At 48.6% G+C, this 25087-nt stretch overlaps 9 protein-coding genes across 9 annotated transcripts; 6 read left to right on the top strand and 3 right to left on the bottom strand.

Annotated features, from left to right (window-relative positions):
* Positions 1–706: 706 nt before the first annotated feature.
* On the top strand, positions 707–2429 carry K444DRAFT_539632 (uncharacterized protein; the record flags this gene model as incomplete). Its single annotated transcript, XM_024875644.1, has 4 exons — positions 707–839; positions 887–1294; positions 1343–1417; positions 1480–2429. The coding sequence occupies 4 exons, from the start codon at positions 707–709 to the stop codon at positions 2427–2429; spliced, it is 1566 nt and encodes a 521-aa protein (XP_024731352.1).
* A 1239-nt stretch (positions 2430–3668) lies between these two features.
* K444DRAFT_598059 (uncharacterized protein) lies at positions 3669–6399 on the top strand. The gene is made up of 3 exons (XM_024878516.1): positions 3669–3837; positions 3918–3968; positions 4075–6399. Exon 3 carries the CDS (start codon positions 4091–4093, stop codon positions 5996–5998), a length of 1908 nt encoding a protein of 635 aa, XP_024731351.1. The 5' UTR covers positions 3669–3837; positions 3918–3968; positions 4075–4090; the 3' UTR covers positions 5999–6399.
* Positions 6400–7175: 776 nt separating this feature from the next.
* K444DRAFT_634600 (uncharacterized protein) lies at positions 7176–7643 on the bottom strand (the record flags this gene model as incomplete). Its single annotated transcript, XM_024883765.1, has 1 exon — positions 7176–7643. The coding sequence occupies one exon, from the start codon at positions 7641–7643 to the stop codon at positions 7176–7178; it is 468 nt and encodes a 155-aa protein (XP_024731350.1).
* Positions 7644–9430: 1787 nt separating this feature from the next.
* On the top strand, positions 9431–10402 carry K444DRAFT_667509 (uncharacterized protein). The gene has a single exon (XM_024887307.1). It carries the CDS (start codon positions 9570–9572, stop codon positions 10194–10196), a length of 627 nt encoding a protein of 208 aa, XP_024731349.1. The 5' UTR covers positions 9431–9569; the 3' UTR covers positions 10197–10402.
* A 233-nt stretch (positions 10403–10635) lies between these two features.
* On the bottom strand, positions 10636–12123 carry K444DRAFT_129418 (uncharacterized protein). Its single transcript, XM_024870443.1, has one exon. The coding sequence runs from the start codon at positions 11932–11934 to the stop codon at positions 11074–11076; it is 861 nt and encodes a 286-aa protein (XP_024731348.1). The 5' UTR covers positions 11935–12123; the 3' UTR covers positions 10636–11073.
* Positions 12124–13209: 1086 nt separating this feature from the next.
* Positions 13210–14166, bottom strand: K444DRAFT_634597 (uncharacterized protein; the record flags this gene model as incomplete). The annotated part of the gene is made up of 2 exons (XM_024883764.1): positions 13210–13603; positions 13661–14166. 2 exons carry the CDS (start codon positions 14164–14166, stop codon positions 13210–13212), a joined length of 900 nt encoding a protein of 299 aa, XP_024731347.1.
* Positions 14167–17164: 2998 nt separating this feature from the next.
* Positions 17165–18653, top strand: K444DRAFT_514348 (MFS general substrate transporter; the record flags this gene model as incomplete). Its single annotated transcript, XM_024873540.1, has 3 exons — positions 17165–17333; positions 17381–17895; positions 17952–18653. Coding segments are annotated over 3 exons (1386 nt in total), but the record flags the coding sequence as incomplete, so codon positions are not given.
* A 1520-nt stretch (positions 18654–20173) lies between these two features.
* K444DRAFT_655564 (MFS general substrate transporter) lies at positions 20174–22244 on the top strand. The gene is made up of 8 exons (XM_024886019.1): positions 20174–20471; positions 20523–20784; positions 20855–21074; positions 21130–21272; positions 21325–21439; positions 21491–21674; positions 21732–21776; positions 21852–22244. Exons 1-8 carry the CDS (start codon positions 20284–20286, stop codon positions 22159–22161), a joined length of 1467 nt encoding a protein of 488 aa, XP_024731345.1. The 5' UTR covers positions 20174–20283; the 3' UTR covers positions 22162–22244.
* Positions 22245–22573: 329 nt separating this feature from the next.
* Positions 22574–24746, top strand: K444DRAFT_667505 (uncharacterized protein; the record flags this gene model as incomplete). Its single annotated transcript, XM_024887306.1, has 7 exons — positions 22574–22754; positions 22809–22943; positions 23007–23245; positions 23300–23385; positions 23438–24051; positions 24100–24270; positions 24338–24746. Coding segments are annotated over exons 1-7 (1779 nt in total), but the record flags the coding sequence as incomplete, so codon positions are not given.
* Positions 24747–25087: the final 341 nt, after the last annotated feature.

Here is a 25087-nt window from a genome sequence, read left to right as displayed (position 1 = left end):
AGGGGTGCACTGCATGACGTACAAAAATCCGACCTTCCCGCCCCGAGCCTGTCGGATTTTCCGGGACTTTGTTTTGTGCAAGCTTGAACCTTAGATGGAAAAGATAAACTAACCACGGCTCCCATCCTACCCACTGCCAGTCGGTGCTCCCATCTAATCTCTTCATTAAATTTATTTATTCCTTTTGGCCCGAAAGAACATTGGGACAATGGAACGAGAACAACATCTCACAGTCCCCGCATCGAATTCCTCGCCTCAACAATCACCACCGCAAAACGGTACCTTCACGGGGCGACCTCGCTCCGGCTCCCAGCTCTCACAACCCCCAGCAACGGAGACTCCCGGATCCGACAGACGAGACTTCGATAGGCGGCCATCGATAAGAATACGACGCGCGCCTTCGAATTATCAACCAGCTCAACCCTCGAACGCGCAAGATAGTGGTCTGCTTGTGGTGTCAACAGAAGGGCATCATGTCGGCGGGAGGAGCAGGAGCAATTCGGCGCCGCAGCAGCTGGGCGTGGGTGCTGCGGACGGAAGTCAGAGGCGGCCGAGCTATATGCCCGAGGTAGCAGAGGAGGCTACATCACCGGCAACGAGGGACGTGCAGGACGGAACTGGCAGTGGTCCTGCTGCTGCAGATTTTAACACACTGGCAGGTGTTGAGACTAGCAAAGTAGGGCAGGGCCAAGCGAATCAAGCGTCCATGAGCAGTTGGAGACCATTGAGGAGGGCTCGCACGAATATTGGGCGGACGGAGGAAACACAGCAACAACAGGATGAAAGAGAACGTGGGGAGGAATACGACGCCGAATTGGTTGATATTCTAGATCTTGTCGGTAAGAGATTTCATCCCCACTTGTTCTACCAACTAACCTTCCTGCAGATCCGGAAGTCCAGGCGCTGCAGACTTTGACGAACGTTCAAAATTCCCTCGTTATTCCGTATCTGGGGAGATATTTGAATAGACAACCGACATATACGTTGACGCGACGACCAGCAGATTCGGAGGAGTCAGAGAGCGCCAGTGATGCTGAGAGCGGAGCGGAAAAGGAAAAGGCGAAGGTGCAAAAGAGGCCTACCACGCAGAGGACGCACACGGGGGCTACATTGGATACCATCACGAGTAGGGTGAATGATAAGTATTATGCTGTGCTGCCACATGGTGTCACGCTACCCGGGTGGACTGAGGAGGAGAAGTTGGAATTGAATAATCATGTCAGGCACATGCTGCATTCAAGACGGTCAAAGTTTAAGAGGTCGATGAAGGGATTCGGGCAATATGTCAGGAGGCGTGAGTTCCCTTCGCCGATTCGATGGGTTTGGCTAATTAGTTGGACAGCGTTGGGATTCTTTGTAACTGTCTACGCAACACTGATCACGCTCTTCGGCCTGATCTGGGTACTCTTCTTAATCGGTAAGTTTCCTCCCCAACTTTGTTTTTCAATTTGAACGAACGTGCTGATATCAGACAAATAGGCTGGATCAACGTCGGCGGCCGCCATGACTACATAATCAACGTAATCGACAACGTCCTCGTCGCCCTCTTCGCCATCATCGGCGACGGCCTGGCCCCCTTCCGCACAGTTGACACCTACCACATGTGCTTCATCGCCCACTATCACCACTTAACTTGGCGTCTCCGCAAAGAACGCGCCCTCCCACGTTTGCAAGACCACAACGATCTCCCTGCCGTGCAGCCGGACCAGGTCTCTGATGTCGAGAAGCAGGAATTCAGCGTCCTGTCTCCCGAGCAGCAGAGGAAGCTTGCACATCATCAGAAGAAGTTCGCTCGATCCCACTCTTTTTACAAGCCTCATGAGACGACTACGCATCATGCCTTTCCACTTCACTTACTCGTACTTGTGGTAGTGTTATTGGATTGCCATTCGCTATTGCAAATCGCGCTGGGGACTTGCACGTGGAGTATTTCATACCATGTCCGGCCGTTTGCTCTCACGACGGTGATTCTCTGCTGCAGCATTACGTGTAACATCACGGCGGGCATTGTTATCAGTATTGGAGACCACAAGACCAGGAAAAAGGACGTGTTGGAGAAGATGTTCAGACAGGAGCTCACGAAGGCGGCGATGAAGAAGGTGGAGAAGAATAGGAGTGCGCACTTGAGCCATACCAACACCGACGAAGGGCTGTGGGGTGTCGTTGATGAGGCCGCCGAAGGGGTCGAACAGGATTTGAAAGAGAAGGGGAAAGAGAGGGGGATAGAAGATGCAGGAGGTTTGAGTGACAAAACGGATACGGATACGGAGTTCGAGACGCCGTTGAGTAATGTCAATGAAGGGTCCAGTTATATGCCAATTCAAGGGAGTTCGTCGACGAGGCAGGGTATTCCAAGGATTACTACGACCACCACGGTGAATAACGGGCCGACGGGTATGAGTACGACTACAACGACACATATTAGCTAGTTGTTGAAATGTACGATGTTTGGCTATCAAATGTATAGGATATGTGAGTTCTGCCATGGGCCGTGGATTGGCGGAGTCGCTCTGCGAGTCTAGACAGCTGCAGAGGTTCTAGTTTTGACCTCAGATAAGCAGCCCACTGTCCACATTCGCCCTCCAAATCACCGGCGGGCAATACGGCGTCCTCAGCAACACGGGCAACAACGACATCATCCACACCTCCCACATCTCCTCCCAATCGGCGTCTCCTCACGGATATAAATTAACGACTGGGCAGCTCTCAGTCACTTCAGAAATCCAGTGTAGTATTCTGGCTGCTACTTAAAGCTACCTCGCCAGCATTCCACTCTGTTCAATACCTGCTCCCAGCTCAATTTTCCGTCAAAATGGGCACCACAAGCCAAGTGAGGTGCTCCGCTCCAGGTCAGCTTTACCATTCCAGGATTAGGACAATGGAAACGAGCGCGAGATGTCATTTAGGCACTTCATTTACCTCGTTTGTAGCATTAGCTTTGCAACCTTGATCTCGAAGTCATTGTCAGCAACTTGTTTATTGTCACTTTATACGATAAGATATTCTCAAAATATGGCGAGACATTGGTTCTGTGTGTGAGGGTTAGGACTGCGTACATCGTTGAGAAATAGGTGTACATAAATGATACGATTGCCTGGTATCTCAACATCGCCGTCCTTGCCAGGTGCCATATCTTCGAGTTCGTTCAAATTTAGCATTCGGTCGTCGCTATTATTGGACCCATATCACCAGGACTTCGCTGCTCAACACTTTCAAATAAGCCAGACGAGACCCCTCACCTCAGACATCACGACATTAATGGGCCCAGACAAGCCAAGACTGAGATCCGTGGAAGTTCTAGCCTCTCTGGGTTCTGCCCCGTGCTAGACTAACTGACTCAATACCACTCCGATCTTTTGAAAATTGCAAAAGCCTCGTCACTCTCGTCCAAGTTTTAACCCTCTTGAAAATGTATTGGTTATATTCATCTGCTGCTACCATCAACACGAAATGTGACGGCTTACCAAATGGAACTCGGTAACCCAACACAAGCCAATTAACAACTAGCTCTGATAGAAAACGAGGCGAACGTGGCGTCTTGGCAGGCTGCATAACGCTGAATGCGGAGAAGCCATCGTTTAGCAGAGGCTACGTTCGGCTCTATTGATCGTGTAATTATGTGTCCTCTTGCTGTCACTTACCATTTACCGTCATTCTCAACAACTATGAAAAAGGATCCGGTAGTGAGTGCTGGGCCTTGAGGAAGTGAGTGGAAAACTTTCACTTACTTGAATATTTGCATGAAGTCCTAAAGAGCAGAACGATTTTTCTGTGATCCCACCGGAATGTCTCACAAGCTCGCATTAGCCGGTCACTAGCAACTCAGGCACACCTCAGGTCAGATGTCTGCTCTTACCCATCTCTTTTGGGGGTTTAAATGTCTCTGTTCCATACCTTTTGGCTAATCTCCCTGTCAGGTCAACACCCGGCCTGCATCCTCAATTCTTTCCGAACATGACATCGTAAAGGTATAAATGCATCCACGCCTTTCCATCAAACTGCGACGAGGCATCCCATATGCTCTGTCTACTCTGCACAGTACCGCACGTTTTAGACCGCACTGACCCGAGTTAGTGTAACCTCTCAAGCCATGGCAAGAACCAGAAAGATGCCAGCCAGGAAAGAGCCTGGCAAAAGGCCAACAGCAGCAGTATCAAAGAAGAAGGCGGTGACAAAGGACAAACATGCTCTGATAGGAAGAGGAAAAGGAAAAGGAAAGGGCAAGGCAAAGGAGACGACCAAGGCCTCCTCCACCACTCTCACGCCTGCCACCAACACATTCGCACCCGACTTCATCGTCCGTGGTACAATTGACAGAGCCCTCTTCACGCTCACCTGCTACCGGGGAGAAGGCATGTGCCTCCTAGCCATGAACTGGAAGCAAGACACCCCACCCGACAGCTTCGTTGGCTTTGCCATTGAGTATATGGAGCCCGGGGCCAGTCAGTTCTATGCCCTCCGCAATCGTATCGCATTTCCAGGTGCAAGCGGGCAGCTCAATCCGAACACCCTCTCCAGCCGCTTCTCGCCGTTCCAGAAGTTCCGCTGGACTCATTTCCCGATGAATGCCAGCACCCCTGGCAATTTCACCTATCGTGTCACCTCAGTTTTCATGGACCAGAAAGGCATCATCAGTTATGGCGACTTTCAGGAAGTTGGCATCGAGCTCGAAGCCGAGACTTACTCTGGAGAGCTGAACATCTGCTTCACGCGTGGATTTATTTCTTCGCAGGCCTTCGTCGACAGGTTCGGGACTAACGGTGGGGTGGGCACCCTCCTCCCGGAAACCGCAAACGCAGGCATCACCTTCAAATCCACCGATCCAAAAGAGGAAACCGCCCTCGCCTGGATGGGGTTCGAAGCCCGGAGCGCCATTCTCAAGACCCTTGATACTGCCATTGCCGACTCAACGGCACAGGTATGTGTCGCTGCCTATGATTTCAACGACCCGGAGGTTGTCTCTCGCCTCGAGCAGCTCAAAGGGCGTCTGAAGATCATCATCGACGACTCTGGATCGCACCAACCTGCCAGCGCCTCTGAAACAAAAGCCGCAGCCATGCTGGCCGACTCGGTCGGGGCTAACAATATTCAGCGCCAGCACATGGGCGGCCTGCAACACAACAAGTTAATAGTCGTGGACGGTGACAAGACTAAGATCGCCATTGGCGGATCGACTAATTTCTCTTGGCGGGGTCTCTATGTCCAAAATAACAATGCAGTCGTCGTCCAGGGAGCAAATGTAGTCAAAATCTTTAGTGACGCTTTTAACAGTCTCTGGGCAAGCCCCGATAGCACTCGCGGGTTCGACAATACAGCCTCCGCGGACTGGAACAACCTTGGCTTCACCAATGTCGATGCTCAAGTCACCTTTTCGCCTCACAGTATACACAACGCCAAACTACAAGAGATCGCAAACGACATCTCTGGCGCCGAGTCGAGCCTATTTTACTCCCTTGCCTTTCTCTATGAAACGAAGGGTGCAATTCTAGATGCCATTACGAAAGTGACTAGTGAGGACAATGTTTTTGTCTATGGCCTCTCCGACAAGACTGTTGGCGGCTTGAATATCCAGCTTCCCAACGGCAATCCGCCCATCGCTTTCCCAGCTGCACTGCTAAAAGACGTACCACCACCATTTAGCCAGGAGGCAACTGGAGGTAGCGGCACCCGTTTGCACCATAAATTCGTCGTCATCGACTTCAATAAGCCTACCGCCCGCGTGTACACGGGATCGTATAACTTCTCCGTCGCCGCGGATACCAAAAATGCCGAGAATCTGTTCGTGATTAGAGACCAGCGTGTTGCCACCAGCTATATGGTAGAGGCTGTGTCCATGTTCGACCACTATGTGTTTCGCGACTCGGAAGCCAAAGCTACTGCCGCTCAGCCACTCGAGTTGCGAAAGCCGCCTGCCGATGGCTCGGGAGACAAACCGTGGTGGGACAAGTACTGGACCGACCCGCAAAAGGAACGTGACCGCGAACTATTTGGACAGTAATATTCCATTTCATTTTGCTATTACTGCTTGGGAAAACATACGGAGGGGAGCAATGGGAATTCTCGAGGTTGTTACTCACTGGATAGTATGACAAACTCCGTGGACTGTGCTTGACTGTAGGTGATATAAAGATGGGTTATCTTCTACAGAAAACGTAATTAGTATGTTGTAAGTAAAAAGTAAGCTTGCTTCAAAAGGTAGGGGGAGGCAGAGGCACTTTCAAGTAGAAGAGATTGAGTGTCTTCTAGCAACCTCACCCTCTTGGATGATGCAAAGTGTTTAATGTTAAAGAATTGTATCTCGAAGCATGCTTCAAGGCACGAGAAGCTTGAACGAGTGGGAGGGATTTCCTCGGTGCAAGTACAGCGTAATATTTATTAGAGTTCTCAATAAAAGTTGCGAATACCTCCATAAGGAAACTTCACTGTGTATTTTCTCGAATGCAACAGTCTCTATGGCTGAATATATTTATGGGTGCTGAAGTTCTTGAAACACGAATCAATTCATAATAAGTATCTTCAAAGGTTATACTTTTAGCAAATATTGCAGGCTGTTTGTGACGGCTGGCAACCCGCATAATCTGCCGCAAATACCACATGAGAGGAAACGCGACCGAAAGGAGAGAGTAAGCTAGAGATCAGCGAAGGACTATTAAAGGTCGAGGCACTCCCTTCTTCTTTACTCTATAGCTTAGTATTTCAATACATGAGATTCTTTGAACTTTGTGCTCCGGCCATTGCATAGATGCCGCCGTGACACTATTCTAATTCACTCACCAAATCATTTATTGACTAATGCGTTGTCGTACTAACTAAATCCGGGGCAAAGGTTTGTCCGAGCCCCTTTAAGCTTATAAGGTTAATATTCCCAGATGATGTGGTAATAGTGGTCACGTTGCTAGTAAGGAGAGACTTAAAGTGATCTTATATATTCGTAGGAATGTCACGTACAGGCTAACTGAAGTCAAGATTCCAGGCCCCTGTAAGCGAGATCGCGCTTTCCAGAGGTGCCGTGATAAAGAGTAGTGAAATATAATCTTATTTATCACGCTCTATTTAGGTCTTCATGCCAAATACCCCTATACGCTAATGCCCATCCGTTATTGTAAACCGTACAGCCCCTTTGCACATTGAAAATGCCAAGTACAATCTATATACCTAGGCACATATTGCAGAATCTAGGATTGAGGAGCTCCCGAGCTACAATCACCGATTGTGTGGACCAGAGCAGTAATTCCAACAGCATCAGGCCAGAGACGTTGAAATAGAATCTTCTGGATCTCCACGGCAATGTCCACAATTTCCCCCTCATTGTTTGCTTGTGTAGCTTTCTGGAAGCCCCCACCCACTGTCGAAAGATCCGCCAAGATGGTGTTTTGTAGCGACTGCACTTGGGGGTTCAAAAGGTCGATTGGTGAAACTATTGAAGCTACACCCTTTTGCGCGTCGGAAATGGCTTTCTGGAGATCGTGGGGTGCGTTTTTAAGTATGAAGGTCGAGAATTTTTCGAAGTCGCTTAGTTGTGCCACCAGCTTGGACAACGGCCCGCAGCTGGGGTCAGCTTGTCGGGGGGAGATGGGCGTGCTAGCAGCTAGGTTGGCTAGAGCGAAGAATGGGAGTAGAATGGTGGCAGTGGAAAATTTCATTTTGACTGGCTGAGAATGCGAGTGACTTGAGCGAGTTAAAGATAATAAGACGGAAATGAGATGGAATGAGACGTGAATGAGTTGAAGATATTGGAATGGAATGATGGTTTTTCTTTAAGGATCTCTTCATCATTTATAAATTTTCTGCAATAGCCTCACAGCCCCGAGATATGCGAGGATGTTATGAAGTTGAGGCTTATAGCTATTCTAAGATTCTAGTCAGCCGACGCTACTAAGCTATGCAACTAAGGCTCACGGCTCCTTTTAAGGGTATTAAGGTCTTGGCAAATAGAGTCGGCCGACATTTGTCAGCCTTGCGAGGGCCAGCACCTATAGGAAGGTGCAGTGTCACTATGTCAGACTTATTTCGATCGAGTGGCCGCGGAAAGTTCTTTCTTCTGTGCTCCGCCCTCCCTGAAATAGCCGAGTCGGCTTCTCGACCACGTCTATTTTCGACCTAGTGCCGTCGAGGATTGATATCGCCCGGAAGTTTCCTGTCCCCGGATTTTCCGAATGTGCAAAAGCCCTAGGTCGACGCCATGCAGACACATAAAAAACGCATGGGAAACAATGCGAAGAAGAAACATACCCAATGATTAGCCCAAGCCCAAATGCAAAACCACTTAGGATCCACACCCCTAGCCTCCGGCCAGGGCAACCTGGAGGAGGGATCTTTCGATCTGGAGGTTTCCGGTACCCGACTTCAATCCTGCACAAGTCGATAAAAAGGTAGCCGAGAATCAGACCAAAAGACCATGAGATGAGGACGAAGCCAAGGAGAAGGACAAGGAAGATAAGGTCTAAGAGAATAGGAACATTGATATTGAGGTTGATAATTGCAACGAAGGTTGCGATAAGTAGCTACTAGATGTCAATGTGTGGGATGAAGTGAGAGGCGGCGAGGGTGAGATGTGTATGAACAAGTTCAGAAATTTCACTTGGGGGCAACCTATAACCCATCTGAAAGACCAAACCGTGACATGAAAGAACCAGATAAGGAGACTGAGAAGGGCGACGACTGAAACGACGAGAATAGCTATGGTGAGCCTCTTGATGGTTCCAGTGTGTCAAAGGAAAACTCAAACTACTTAAGTTACTCAAGTATATACTCATTGAGTATTGAGTAGAGTATAAGTAGGACATATTTTGGCTGAGTAGAGTATGAGTAGGACCCACTACTCTACACTACTCTACTCATTTGACACACTGGATGGTTCTATGGAAATAAGCCGAGGCTGGGACATGTTCAACGTGGGCAGCATTTTCGACGAGGGGAGTGGTTCCAGTTTCTGCCATTTTGGCTGCATCTAGGTTGGGTTTAGTGTTGAAGCCCGAGGAAAAAGTAAAGCCAACAGTTAATCTGATGAGCTTACGTCTGCTGCTCAGCTCAGGCTCCCGCTAGTTGCCGCGCTTTCAAGTTGCGCAACCTTTCAGTCACTCACGTGATATGTCATTTGAGGTTCGAGGGGATTTGATACCTAGATTTCAAGGGCAGTTCCATGTTTTCAGGAAGTCCCAATACTCGAACTCCCTCTAGACAGTTACAAATTTTTAAAAATAAGAAAGAATATAAGACTCTAAGATGATTAGTAGCTTAGGAGTATGTAGTATTGAGCCGGCCAAACGCTGAGCACATTTGAATTACTCTTATCCGCATGTTGCGAGCAACGAGTTGGCTTAAGAAATGTCCAACATGAATCTAGAGCACTTACTCAAACAAAGGAGAGCTCTTTGATTAGAGGAGGGGGTGATCACGTGTGCGTCACACTGTCAAAGTTTCGGCCCGTGTTCTTCTTGCATTAGCCTCACCCCTTCCAGCCCCACCCCCAACTCGAACAACCACAATCCACAACTTCGATCCAAGTCAAAAGGAAACGCACCTGCCAATTTCGTTTCCTCGAACAGCTTTTCTTCACCATCTTCAAAATGCCAGTCCTCGAAGTCCTCCAACTAAAGATCAAACCCAACATCTCCCCGTCAGACCCCGCAATCATCACCAGTCTACAAACCGTCCGCACCTCCCTCGCCGAAAAGATCCACCCCACACACTCCCGCTTCTACCAATCCATCGAAGATCTCTCGCTAATCTACGTCCTCGGACTCTGGACCTCTCTCAGCCAACACCAAGATTTCCTCTCCTCAGATTTGAGAGCCGATATCCTCGCCCCTCAGGAGCACCTACTGGATTTCAGCTGGTGTGTTCACATCCCGTTGGAAAAGATGGAGGACTTACCGCTTGACGCGCCGGTGGTGGCGATTGCGAGGATCAAGGTCAAGAGTGGGCAGCATCTGAGACTTCACAATGAGATTACGGGAAAGTATAGGGAGATGCTGGAGGAGAGGACGAGCCCGTCCGGTGTTGCTGAGGGTTGGACAGTTGATCCTGAGGGCAGGGGGGCGGAGAATGAGAATATGATTATTACGGGGTGGGAGAAGAAGGACGATCATTTGGCGTTTGGGGCTGGGATGAGGGAGAAGTTTGAGGATTATAGGGGATTGAGAGATCATTGGGAGAGCGTTGAGGCGAGTCATACGAGGGATATGGAGAAGTAGAACTGTGGCGTGAGCGGTGGAGCTTCGTTGAGTTTGCGAGCTCCATTTTCCGGAGGTAAATGGCACAGTAAACTGCGGATGTGCTTTGCTGGATTTACTTTCGCGAGAGATCTTAATGTTCCTCATTCCGAAAGAAAATTCAGAGGAGAGAGAGGTTGCCCAAAAATTGACAACATATTAGAAGGTCGTCGTCTAAAGATTTTTCACAGCAAGGAATGTAAATCTGGGTCTCTTCGGCACGAGCAATTGTCCCCGATTGGAACCAAGCTTTAACTTCAAAGGATCACGCACACCTATCCAGAACTATAAAAAGAATCACCTCTCAACTCTTGTACGGTCGCCTGACTCTTCTTTGAATCCTCCCAGTCGCATCGGTCCTTATTTTTATTTCGCTGTTTTCGTCGAGCAAGGCATTCCCCACGCATTATCCCTCTTTCTGAGGCCATTCCTCCCCAACACTCAGTCGCTACGAGAAATTCAACATCAGGCAAACTATCGTGGCATTTGTTACGCCTAGCAGCTACATTTGGACTTGGTCAACTCTGCACGATGCGTTCAAAGTAAGGGGAATCACGGCAGCAGCTGTACAAGGAAGACTTGGGGGCGTTGGGACGACGGAGGGAGAACCGGAGGGATCGGGATTCGAAATCGTTTCGGGTGATATTGGGGCCATGTCTGAAGATGGGAAGGCGAGGTTGACGACAAGGTTTCGACTTATTGGGAAGAAGGTAGAGGGGGCCGGGGAGAGCAGCAGAGAGTAGAGCTATTGTGGGCACCACATTCAAAGTTGCATATTGTTTCTGAATGTTTCTGACACAATTCTACCCGACAGCCGCGAGCATTTCTTCGGCAGGAGAGCTGACTATATTACCAAATCCTAAAACTCGTCCTCAAACTGCAGATCGACTTTTTCGTGTCCCAGGCTCTTCAACAAATGAGTCTCCTTGACAGGTTTCCGTCTGAGAGTCTTATGACTAACTACCAAATTGATCATATGGTCTCTCGTACGCCCTCCAGCGTCTAACGCCTCATCGCGCCTTTCAATGGCCCAGATCTTTGCGCAGAAGTGGCCGACCTGAGGTTGGGGCGCAATGCAGCCCACGCAAACCACATCTACACTCCTCCTCTTGCCAACGCTTTCCTCATGTGCCGGTCTCCTATACCAACTTACATTGAACTCCGAGCTCCTACGTCGCGATAACTCATCCATAGTAATATCCCACAACACACCCATCCTCAATCCTTGCTCAAAATGTAAAGCAGCAAGACGTTCCGGCCCCAGCCAGTCGCCCACCTGACTCACAACCCTCAAATCGCAAACAGCAGGCTGCACAATCAACATCTTGCGCCACGAAGCTTCAGCTCGCATGTACGCAGTCTTTGCATCGAGTTCCCACTGGAACTCCAGCTCCCGCAGATCTTTATATCTGTGCCAGCCTTCCGTGGGTTTGAAATCATTGCGGTAGGGACACTCGTTGAGTTTGAACTCTTTATGCTTGAACCAGGGCCTGAACCGAGGGACTAGAAGGGGGTTTTGCTGTGGTTTGCGGGGTTTGGAAAGAGGGGGAAGCGGGGTGAAGAAGAGCTTTTGCTGTATTTGTGTGGAGGTTGTGATAACGTTCCTCCAAGTACGAGAAACGAGCTGGGCTTGGACGAGGAGAGTCTGTTGTGGAAGCTCAAGTAAGATACAGATGAAAAGCTCTGGGGTCGATAGAACACGATCTCCGGCTGTGAGCATCGTGGATGAGAGGGTGTAGAGGTGCAGCAGGCTCGCGATGTTGAAAAATATCGGTGAGTTGTGGTTTTAGCGCTTATGCACCCAGCTGCGCATTGAGGCAGCCACCTGCGGCAAGGCTGCAGGAGGTTGCCCCCTCTGGACCTGGACCATTTCCGAGGGGGAAACGGACAAATGCGGCACCTTCAGATAAAAACTCCAGAGGCCATTATGTCTTCATATTCTCAAACCCGTCCCCAGATTGCAGATCGACCTTCTCCTATCCGAGACTCTTGAACTAATGGGGTTCGGTCTTAATACGTTTGAGCCGAATCGTCATATGAGTGAATGCCAAAGTGAGCAGATTTTCCATCTTTTCCTCCTCTTTGAATCTTTCAATCCCTCCCCTCCTATGGCTCGTATTGTTCTCGAGGCTTTGCTCGTGTTCTCCGTCTCCACTGGCACGTGTCTCTGCAGCTGTCCGTTTTAACATATCCAGGAAGCTCTCGTGAGTTTTCAAATCCGCTGGAATCATATGTCGGCATATGCCAAATGTTGAACTGCAACACCGCTGCCACAGCTCATCGATCATGACGGCCCATAATGTTCCCATCCTCATCCCCTCAGTAAATTATGGACGAGCAAGGCGCCTCAGAGTCCTGATCACAGGTGCGTACCCAATGGCCATCTGCCCAAGGACTTGAAAATCATATACAGCTGGCTGTACCACAAACACCCTCCGCCATGAAGCCTCGGCTCTCAGAGTGCTTGCTGTGATTGATTGGACGAGTCGATGGAAGCCTTCCAGGTCCGACAATACGAGTTGAGCTTCGATGAGGAGTGATTGAAGAGCAATTGAAGGAAGGATGCAACTAAACAACTCTGGACTTCATAAACCGCGGTCTTTCGCTGTGAGCATCTTGCACAAATAAGCGGTTGGCAAGGTAAAAGTGTAGGGATGAGAAAATGTGTGGTAAATGCTGGAAATATCATGGCAGGTTTTAGCGCTGATGCAGATGCAGGCTCTATATTGCGGATCGGAACCCGCATTCAGTGAAGCCATTCTGTGCAGAGGAACACAAGCATGATACTTATACATTCGACCGAAGCAATAAGTTGTTCTTCGAGTCCAACTCTTCGATAGCATCTCATCACCAAAAGAACATCTCTCTGTACAACAGCACGCCCATGCCGATGCCGATGCCAATGTCAATGCCAACCGCTCAAATGCTCCAAAACACCACCAATGCTACCTTTTTATGTCCGAACTCCTTCCAAAATATGCACCAATCCCATATTCTACAATCCAATCGCAGACGCAAGGAAACCACTAACCACCGTCTCCCCAGTGACACTCGCAGCCGTCGCCACGCCCGTCTTGTTCTTCAAATAGCAGACCGAATTCCGGCTCGGGTTCGTCGGGCTAAAGATCACCCAGCTCGCACCCACGCATCCCGTCGTCGCAGCGCAAGAATTCAGGCATGAATCAAAGGAGCCTTGCACCGAGTTCGATATTTCGATGTATTGGTTGGCGGGGGCGACGATTTCGGTAGCGCATAACTTTAGGAAGTTCGTTTTGGAGGTGGAGGTAAAGGTCGAGTTATTAACAAGCGGGCAGCCTGCTGTGTCCACGATGACGGTGGAGGTAGATGGCGTTGCAGATGCGGATGCGGTGCCGCTGGATTGGAGTGTACTTCGAAGCCAAGTTAGTCCCGATTCCCCCCCTTCGCCAGAGTTAGAGTAAGCATACCTTGATTTCGACTTCTCGCTCGCGGCCACCGCACCTCCAACACCTCCTCCGATGCCTCCTCCAACCAAGAACGCAATAACCACGAATATGGTGACATAAAGGAGCCCAAATGTTCTTCGTCTGGGAGCAGGCTTCTCTTGGTACGAAATATCTTCTAACGAAGTCTGATCATATGCAATCTGCGGCGTAGGAACCAACTTCCCCTTCTCCTTCTCCCTCACCTCCCATGGCTTGAGATCCTCGCTTCCCTCCGAACTCGCCCTCTTCGACCTTGCTTGCTCATAAGTCATATAGACAAAGGGTTCTGGCAGCGGTTGTCCTGGAACGACTTCCGGTGCCTCGCTGGAGACGCGGGAGGGCGAGAACGGGATGGAAGGCTCGAGACTCGCGCTGCTGGGTCTTTTTGGGTTTTTAGCAGGCTCGAGGGGGAGGGGCTCGAGGCTTGCTCTGCTGGCTCGCCTTGCCTTTGGTTGAGGCTCTAATCGGATTGACGCAGATGGCTCCATGGCGACGGCTTGGGCGTTGTCTCACCGAAGGCGTGCAGAAGGATCGTTGAGGTATGAGAGAAGGAGATGGGACTTACCGTCCATATGAGGAACCGCGTCTCTGATTGCTGAGGGACGCGGCTGTGCAGTTGTGAAATTCGATATTGGTTCTGTCACACTGTGCAGAGGTTGTGCACTATGGACTGGCTCGTTTCTTAGGAAAGTCTTAGGAAAGTAAAGTGATTGGTGGGCTGTGTTCGGGGTTGACTGTGCCGCGGAGCCACAGTCAGACGGCAGTGCTGCTCGCTTGAGCATTAAACGCTGGCCGCAGCAGCTTTCCCCACGATGTTTCTCTTCTTTCTTTTGCTTTGGATTTTGAAGATCAATTCTCTTGAGATTCAATTCTCTTCTCGCTTTTTGCTGAACTCTCATCAGAATCTTGGCCAGTGAAGTTTCTCACTGTGCTGTTGAATTATTAAAATTATTAGTGGAAATTCCAGCATGTTGATCGGCGAGCATCAGCAGCACATGGGACGGGCCACCCCTGGAAATATTGACTCAAGAGTCCAAGACCAAAGCGACCTTGCCAGGGGCTGACGATGCACTGATTGGCCTTGCCGTAGTTTAAGAAAGACCCCATAGGACCACGTCGTCCAGTCAGCCTCGCCAAGATAAAGTGCTGACGGCTTCCTGAAAAGTATTGCGGGTGCGGCCGCAGTTGTACGAGGACCCTGGCGAAAGGCTGCGAAAATAGGAGGTCTCCCGCGCTGCGTACCGTATCCGTATCTCCACCCAACCGTTTGAAATTGTTTTGATGCGTGGAGTTCTCATTGCGGTTTCACATTTCTGTTCTTCCAGTATTGATTTGTAGACAGCCGGAGGAGGAAAGTTCTCGTGCGAAAGTGGAGATTTCAGGATGCAGGATTGGGGAAGTCTGACCTCAGCACGTTTGGAGTGTTCGTTTTTGCCTTTTGGGCCCCATCTCGTCTGCGTGGCTGCGTGGAAAGTCATACACGTTTCAACTGAAAATCTCTGCTCCAAGAGATTGGATCTGTCCCTCCTGTTCCAAATGTTAGACTTTCTGTTTTCCGTTCTGCATATCGTAATGACTTTAGTGCAGAGAAGAGGGCAGGTTGACATAGGGGGTGACGAGAATTAAGCGAGGCCTGGCCTTTCACGTCCTAAGTCTCGATACAGAAGCTAAAAGAAGCTTATCCCAAGTCAAACATTACGATTCATCAGGCGGTCATTTGTAAAATAAAACCAAAATCGGGATGGTTATTCAATTCATTATCCAGCTAACCAGAACTCAAGCAATATGCTGTCCCTAAATTCATTTCCTATGCCCAAACTCCTTCAACGGTCATTGATCCGGAACACCTCCTTTCGTCTATTACCTCTGCCTCCCAACTGAACAGGTCCATAGATTATACCCACATTCCCCACCCCCATCAGAAGCACAGCACCCGCACCCCACACGACATGCTCAATCGAACTCGCATCCATCACACCGCACCTTTCTTGATGTCCGTCGGGCTCGGCGTGCGGCTCGGGTGGTTGGGAGAGAGGTTGGGCTGGAATCAGAATTTGAGGTGGCAGAGTCGGTAAGCAAGAGGAAAAGTTGGCCTCATTTTGAATTAAGAGTCATGTAGTTTGATTGGTGAATTCGGATAGTGAAAGCAGATTATCACATGTCTGATGGGAGTAGGTATCAAATTGAAATGAGGAATAGTTGGGACAAAATCAAAGAATTGAGATGAGAAGAAACAATGGAAATATGAGTAAAAGACGAGACTCCAGTTAATGATGTGTATTCAAAGTTGGAAAAACATGGCTAATTAGTGTGTGTATGTTCCTTCACAGAGATACTCCGTATTCGTACTGGGCTTGGCTGCGGACGAAGGGAATTCCTTCCTCTGATGATTGCGGAGCCTCGACTGACCAAATGGCTCAGGATATTCTACGCGAAATTGAGGCTCTGGATTCAAATGATAAACGTTGTTAGTCCCGAGCCGCCTGCGGCTCTTCATCTTTACCAGATAATCGGATTGTATGCTGTCGAAAGGCTATGAATAGAATGCTGGGCTGATTTTCACCGTGTTGGTGGCAGGGCACCTGCGGTCGCTAAAAATTTCAGACGAAACAACCCGAATGCCCTGTGCGGCCCGCGAGCACAGCCCCGAAATCTTATTTCCCTTATTTTAGGCCCCTGGAGCGATCCCGGGGTCTGGTGGGGTTTGGTGGAGGCAGTGCGGTCCTCTATGACCAAGTTGGCGAACTGAAAAGGAGGAACGCAACCACATCTTCACCTTTTCGTCGGATTTCTGCCTACACTTCTTCAATCAACAAATTGAAATCCAATTGGAGGATGAACTTAAAGATTTTCTTCAAGATACAGTCACGTGAATATATGTCTGCTCCCACTTTCCATTCGCCACTCTACCCCGCGAATCTACTTCTTTCCCAATGAGGCAGCTGCTCTCTCAACGTCACTCACTTCTCTTATCACGATCAACATGTATTTGTAAAGATTGTCTCCCCCCATGCATAGGAACCCCGGCTCATCGCAGACTAAACGTCGAGCAGTGGACGGGTAAGTGCTTCCGCGACGACGAGGTCCATTTTTGGTTATCGAGTGTAATATCTAACTGCTGTTATCAATGAATTTGGAATGGAATGATGTCGAGAAGTCCTCGGACGTCCGTTGTTGGTTCCTTTATCTGGAATTATTTTCATGTCTCTGTTTATATATATTTCCAATTTCGTCAGATCTCAATCTTGACATAGCATTTCAATCGCAATCAAGATGTTAGCTCCAACTGAACCAAAAGTCGATCCCGAGAAGCCCTTCGCAGGCCTTGACGGTCGGCAGGACTCCGTCACCAGCGATGAAGCGACTGTCACAGTAGTTGACCTCATCGATGCCGACGAGGCCCTTGGGTTTCTTACAAACCACCCCCGAGCAGCAGTAATCGCCATCGAAGGAACGGCAATCCTCGAAGACCCGGTCCAGCTGAAAAAACTGCTCCGTAAGATCGACTTCACGATTGCCCCACTTTTGGCTGCAGTGTACTTCCTGCAGTTCTTAGACAAAACAACGCTGTCGTATACGGCGGTTATGGGAATCAGGAAGGATACGCATCTTGTGGGGCAGGATTATTCGGATCTTTCGATGTTGTTTTACATCGGTGAACTTGACCTCCAACAAAAGGAACGCAGAACTAATGAGATACAGGGTTCCTCGCAGCGGAATTCCCCACTCAATACCTCGCCCAACACATGTCTAGGCTCGGCTTGTACCTTGGCATCAACATCATGCTCTGGGGTTTCATCCTCGGCTGCCACGCAGCATGCACCAATTTCGCCGGACTAGCGATTTGCCGCACGCTGCTCGGCGTCTTCGAGAGTTGCGTGGCGCCAATTCTCGTCTTGATCATCGCAATGTGGTACAAGAAAGAAGAGCAAGGACGCCGAGTATCTTGGTTCTATGTATGCAACTCGTTGACCCAGATCTTTGGTGGGTTACTCGCGTATGGCGTCAGCTTCGTCAACACGAAATTTGCGAGCTGGAGGATATTTTTCGTTGCTATCGGGGCCCTGACTATTTGCGTCGGGGCGCTGGTGTGCGTTCTCCTGCCTGACTCTCCGGTCAAGGCAAGGAGGTTCACGGATGCGGAGAAGGTTGCTGCGCTGTTGAGAACGAAGGATAATCAGAGCGGAACTCAGAACGCGCACTTGAAGAAGGCACAGGTACGCCTCTCCCATCTCGAGCACACTGAACAGATGTTCTAACCGATGATATGTAGGTTTTCGAAACATTCAAAGACGTCCGAGTGTACCTCGTCTGCCTCTGCACAATGCTCAGCTCAATCCCCAACGGCGGCCTCTCAAACTTCTCCAGTATCCTCCTCACAACCTTCGGCTATTCCTCTCGTCAAGCACTCATTCTGAGTGCACCCAGTGGAGCAATCGGCGCTATCTGCGTCCTCGGCGTTGGATACTTCTCCGATAAATGGCGAGACAGGTCATCCGTCATGTTACTCTGTATCCTTCCCACCATTCTTGGTGCCGGTCTCATGATCGGGCTTGACCCCAATGGTGTCCCAAAGAACAAAGCTGGGCTGTTGGCTGCAAGTTTCTTAACTGGTACATTTGGCGCGGCGTTTATGTTGATGCTGGCCTGGAATGCCTCAAACATCGCGGGCCACACAAAGAAAGTGACCATCAACGCCCTCACCCTCGTCTCCTTTGCAACTGGCAATATCCTCGGCACCCAGACTTTCCAAGCCAAGCAAGCGCCTGGCTACATTTCTGGGAAGATTAGCATCATCGCTACGTTGGGTATCTTGTGTTTTGTGATTTTGATTCTGAGGTGGTATAACGATATGTTGAACAAGAGGAATAGGAAGGTATTGGAGGGCATGAGTGAGGAGGAGAAGCTGGATTTGAGGGAGAAGATGGCGTTTGCTGATCAGACGGATAGGAAGAATGTTTTCTTTGTTTATACTCACTGAGAGATAGAGGGCCGATATCTTCTCTAATCTCTTTCATAAGTGTGAATTGGGGGAGAGTCTCTTGTAGATAATTTGATGTTACGCAGGGCGCTGACAGACAGCAAGTAGCACAGCCGAGAGTTTTCGGGGTTAATGCAGCTCTGAGAAAGCAAGTACACTTCATAATTTGGAATAGTAGTTCTGAGAAAGCCAGAGGGCAGCAGACAACTTGGGTAACGTCTACGAAGTGTGATCGACTGCTTTCATGGGAGACGGGACAATGTAGGTATATCGTTCGTGGACAACTCTGAACTGAGACCCCTGAAGAGGAGCTACTCGTTCGGCCGGGCTCACCTGGTTCTCGCTTAGCACGCTTACCCGGTGAGGGAGGGCAATACGCAAAAACCAGCAATACGCAAATCACCGCAAAAATTTGTATGGGGAAATTTGACACCCCCCGCAACCATGGATTTTTAGCTCTAAATTTTAGAGGGGAGAAGTTTTAGTATTAAGAAACTATTTCTACTTCTTAACGAGTTATTAATTACGTGCGGTTGCTCCCAAAATCATGCGCGAATAATTGATTTTTGGTGGGGTTTTACATTTGCGTATTGCTGGTTTTTGCGTATTGCCCTCCCTCACCTGGTAAGCGTGCTAAGCGAGAACCAGGTGAGCCCGGCCGAACGAGTATGGAAAAGAACATGGCTGCAAAAATGAATCCCTGCAGTTAACCGAAGTCCCTGGCAAAAGCATGCCCGCACAAAAACACGCTTTATATAAAAATAGATTAATTAATTAAAAAGTAACCATTTTATAAAATAGTTTATTTTCTTTTTAAAAAGAATCTGTTAAGTATATAGAATATACTTTAAATATTATTGGGAAAAAATTAAAAGTTAATAAATTAATAATAAATATCTTTTAAATATCTTTTTAATTATATAAGATATTTCATTATTATAAGTTTACTTCTTTCATTATATCTATAAACCCTATATAAAATTGACGTATAGTTATTTAATCATTAGGAAATCAAAAATTCGCTAGATTGTGTTTTTGTAGGGGCATGCTTTTGCTACGGACCTCAATTAGTTATTCCAGTGCGAAAAAGGTTGACCTGGCCCGCAGCGTAGAGAATAACAGAGAACGTCTTCATTGAAGGAAATCTCGGGGAAGAGTCTTTTGCCAATCGTGAAATGGAGCAAAACTTAAACATTATCTGTTATCACTAGCTGCAAATGCCATTCTGTATAACGCCGGGACATCTTTTGTGGTCTGTTCCTCAGGTTTTCCATTTTCAGTTAGTGAGCCGACCATTAGTGGAGACAATACTTTTGCGTACCGGGCCGGTCTTCTCTTTATCTCTCGATGCCAGGATGCTTCGGCCATGCATTGCCGGCTCCACTTTTCACTGTTCACCGATAACACAAGGACCTCCATTTTGTAGGGTGCATTATCTACGAGTGAACCCATTCCTGAGCATGTGAGAGATTGTCCCTTGAAGTGAGGAAATAGCCAACCATTGGTCAATTGATCTCGAAGTGTAAACTTCTGTATATATATTATACACGATGCCCCATATCCACACATCCACCATCATCCCACCTCTGGAACTAAAGCATTCTTCGTTTCCCCACCCCCCACAATGTCAATCTCACCGGGCAAAAAAGAAACCGATCTCGAAGTCGACGCCGTTAAAGTCGAGAACAACTATGCTGCTGCTGAGAACACCGAGTGGGGCCTTCCCCTCGAGATCGATGAAACGTACCTTACCGCCTCGAAATCAGCAAAGTTTTGGCGCAGCGTTCTTTTCCAGATGGTCCTCTTTGGAGCGTAAGATACTACCTGGCTACGGTTCGCAGTGCACGGCTGACACAATCGCAGTCTTTCATTCGTTGGTCCCGCCATGTCGGACGCCATCTCGAATCTAGGTGGTGGTGGACTCTCGACCCCTTGGTTGGGAAATCTCGCAAACTCTCTTCAATATGCTACTGGGTGTATGATTACCCTCTTCGGAGGGCCTTTGATTAACAAAATTGGGATCAAATGGGCATGTGTCATTGCTGCCCTTTCCATGCCCCTCACTGGCTCGGGTTACTATGTTAGTGCACGATACGGTGTAAACTGGTATCTCCTGACAGCACAGGTAATTATATTCGGTTTTGGATCTTCGGGGTTCTCGAAGCTCAGGCGAAACTCGACTAACATTTCCAAAGATTATCGGAGGCTTTGCAAGCGGCTTTTTGTATGTAGCCGAAACAACTGCGATGCTCTCATACCCAGATCCAAACGATAGGGGCCTCTTCCTAGGCATCTGGTCTGCAATGAGGAATTCTGGCAGTATAATTGGCGGAGCGATCAACTTCTCGACAAACTATACTAGATCTGCAGCGGGCTCCATTGCGTGGTCGACATACTTAATATTCGTCGGATTTGGTAACTATATTCCCACAGATAGCGGCCGGAAAATCTCTAACCAGGTCTCTCGCAGAATGTACTGGACTCCTCTGGGCACTACTACTCTCAGCCACCAGGAAAGTCAGACGAAGTGATGGATCCAAGGTTGCAACATCCCCTGGCCTCTCTTGGGGAGGAGAGTTTGCTGCTCTGGGGAAGCACATCCAGCGCAAAAAGGTAACAATTCTCCCAGTGAGTACCGGTGCCTACAGCTAACACTTATCCCCAGACGTGGCTTGTCTTCATCCCAGCATTCTACTCGTTCTTCTATGGTGGAACCATGGGAACCTACCTATCGCTGCACTTCTCCGTTCGAGCGCGCGCACTATCATCTCTCATCACCCGTAAGTCTCTTTAACACAATCCTGGGCAATGCAGCACTAACTCACCGTCAGCATGTATCACTATCCCGATGGTGATGCTCTATGGAAAACTCTTGGACGTGAAGCGGTGGTCTCAAATGCAGCGCGCTTGCATCGCTTTTGCACTTTGGGTAATTCCCCAGATTGGTGGCTTCATATGGGTTGGAATTGAATACCATAAATTCGGGCGCGGGAAGTTTGCTCTGGATTATGGCCTGTAAGATATTTTTCTCAAGTCTCCACTTTGCGTAGTGCCTGACCTTACCATTTCTAGTAACACTCATCGCTGGGCTGAAGCATACCTTCCTTACCTCTTCATGCAAGTCTCGATTCCAAAGAAAACTCAGGACTCCCCAAGATATATACAAGCAATATACTGACTTAGTACTCATAGCTTCACCACCGGATATCTCTGCCAACTGTCTCTATACTGGATCCTTGGCACATTCTCTACCGACGTCAAAGCCAATGCTCGCACCGGCGGTCTCTTCCGTGCGTTCGAAACTCTCGGCCAGGCTACCTCTTATGGCATCAACTCAAGAACTGGCGGCGACCCTAGAACTGCATTCTATGTCAATTGCGCCTTGTTGGCTCTCACGATTCCCTGCATGGCATTTCTCATTCGGCTGGTTCCAGAGGCTCCAGCCCACTATGATAACGAGGCTGATGGACCGATCATTGAAGGCGTGGCGAAGACTAATTAAATGGAGACTTATGGAATATGCGCCCCGTCAGATACAGATACTTCAAATGATATTCCCTGCAAATTTATAGAAGTGCGAATGTGAATGCTGTTGTTCTTGGTCAATTCACGACGAACGCGTGTCTATCGTACATCTCTATCTTATCGCCTACATACTATGCCAGCTCCCTAGAGTTCAGTATCAGTATATGCACATCCTTTTCTTACAACTTACCAGAAACAGTTCATACTTACAACTGCCCTAAAGTACAGGGATGTACTCCCCCTGTTAATTGGAAGATAATACTGGGTTTTAGTGCATCATCGTTATCTTATCGCTCCAAGAACCCCCACCTTAGCCCCAACAAGCATTACGACCCATTTGGCACTCTGTCATACTTTGCCTTTTGTTCTACGCTGGGGTGTATATTGAGATGATACACATGCATAGGCAAGGAATCTATTTTATCCCATATAGATAAGCTATAAAATGAGCTACAACACCATGAACCCCGACCTCGAACAGCTACCACCGAGCAGTCGACTAGCAGAGCCTCCTCGAAAACTGAAGGAACGCAGGAGCGCAGCAGATGAAAGAAAGAGAGCTGCCCGAGCGTGAGACTTCGTGCTCTGATTGGGCAGTAACAAGCTGACTGGTTTCGACTCTAGCTGTGACCAATGTCGGCGGGTGAAAGAGAAATGCGAAGGAGGAGTTCCGTGCAGAAGATGTCTTCACTTTCGAAGAGCATGCGAATTCATGACTACCGCATCTCAAACTGGAGAGCTTCACTCGAACTCCGGGGGGTAAATCCATTTTCGCCTCTATACATGATACATCTCAGCTGATTCAATTGACCTGATGCACAGATTGTCAAGCGCTTCGAGTGGAATCCTCGCTGAACTGCGGGACCGCGCTCGTTACATGGAGCGAATTTTGAAGTATGAGATCAAAGAAGTTGCTCTTGATACCGAAAGCCTTCGTCTCAGGGCGGAAGCCATACCTTGTGAGGGGTCAGACGGCGACAATACAAATCCTTCTTCCGAAGAACTTGCTATTAAAGATGAGACCTGCACTATTAGCCCAGTTGAAGGAGATACTGCAACTCGTCTGCAATCCCTATAATTACATTTCCCAGTAGATTAAGCTAACTGATGACTAGATTACTCAGGTGAGTTCTCTTACTGGAACTTTTCCATGCGCATCAAACGACAATTGGAGGAGAGAGTGTATAGTCCGCGAGAATCGGTAAGTGCGTGTGGATCTTTGAGAACGAACACGGCTTACAACCGATGAACAGGCACAAAACACAAGTCATATATCGGATTATGTTAGGGCTGGACAACTACAACCCAGCCCAGATAATCTATCTGCCGCCATTTCTTGCTGTCCACCAAGGCCCATATCCGACTTTCTTGTTCGGATTTTTTTCGAATTTGCAGAGACTCATCACTTTTACGTTGAGAGACGCTGGCTCTTGGAGAAGCTAGATCTTATTTATGATAAGCCTGCAGCATTGGCTATCAAAGACGCCTCGACGATGAGCATAATTCTTAGCGTATTTGCAATTGGTATACAATACGCCTACCTCGACTCACCTTCTCAGCATGAAAGATTTTACACAAGCGTCGAGTATTCAGAAGACGAGATCGGATCTATTTTCTACCAGCAAGCGGTCAGACTACTGCCAGAAATCATCGAGACTTCGACGCTGGAGAGTGTGCAGGCTTGTTTATTACTCGGTGTCTATTCTCTTCCCATCGATGCATCTGGTCTCGGTTACATTTACGTCAATCTAGCACTGAGATTGGGTATGCAGAATGGAATGCATCGGAAATACACGGGGAGCGCGCTCAGCGATGGGATGATTGAAACAAGAAATCGTGTCTGGTGGAGTGCATATGTGTGGGAGAGGTAGAGTTCAAGCTTTATCAATTAAAAGGGATGACTAACTTCTTCTAGGAAAATCTGCATCTTTCACGGAAGACCTCTTTCAATTCATCGCTCTGACATCGACGCAGACTTTCCAAAGGATCAGGCGGACATACGAAAAGGAGACTTCCCATCGAACGTTTCTCACTTGCGTGCTTCAATATATATGACTCACAAACTGGAGGACTACTTAAATCAAATGTACGCACCAGTGCGTCTTCTCTACTTCCTTACTTAAGCCTCTGAAGACTAACGGACATGTCTCAAGAAATCTATCTCGTAATTGCCCAAAGCAAGAAATTGCCAACATATCGGCGCGCCTGATCACTATCAAGACTGGTTTGCAAAATTGGTGGTCAGGCTTGCCTATTTCTCAGGAGTCCCCCGATAATCCGTACCGCGAGGCCCATCATCGATCAACAGCTCATCTAAGGCTTGAGTATTGTCTGATACGCATGTTCGTCGGGAGGCCTTTCTTGCTCAGCCGTCCGAATCCTGGCTCAAATAACAACCCACAGTCAGGTTTCTCTGACAGCCAGAGTCCTGCATCAGGGAACAACCATAAACAATCATCAACAAGACAGCAACTTGTCGAGGATTGTGTTCAGGCTGCAAAGGAAGCACTAGAGATATGCCGTTCACTACGCGACGGTGGTTATGGCTTGGCTCGAGGGTCCTATATCGAGTACAGCTCCTGCCGAGCATCGTTACTCGTCCTGATCGCTTACTGTGTGTACAATGAGTCTTCAGACGAGTTTCAAAATATCTTACAAGATGGTCTCGGTATGATTCGTTATATCTCCGCAGCAGGAGACTCCGCCCGGTCAGAAGTGGCCTTGATAGAAGCCCTTGAGCGAGCTCTCAAAACACGCAATGATGGAAGTCTTTCGGCCTCTGGCTCTCTGGGCTCAGGTTATGACACATTCAAACACTGGGAGTCGATGTGGAAGAATGGCGGAGGTCCTCGACAGATGAGGAACAATTTGAGAACTCCAACAATGGCCAATATTCAACCGCG

This window comes from Hyaloscypha bicolor (assembly GCF_002865645.1).
Source record: "Hyaloscypha bicolor E unplaced genomic scaffold K444scaffold_135, whole genome shotgun sequence".
Taxonomy (NCBI): domain Eukaryota; kingdom Fungi; phylum Ascomycota; class Leotiomycetes; order Helotiales; family Hyaloscyphaceae; genus Hyaloscypha; species Hyaloscypha bicolor.
This window is presented reverse-complemented; position numbering and strand designations above follow the sequence as displayed.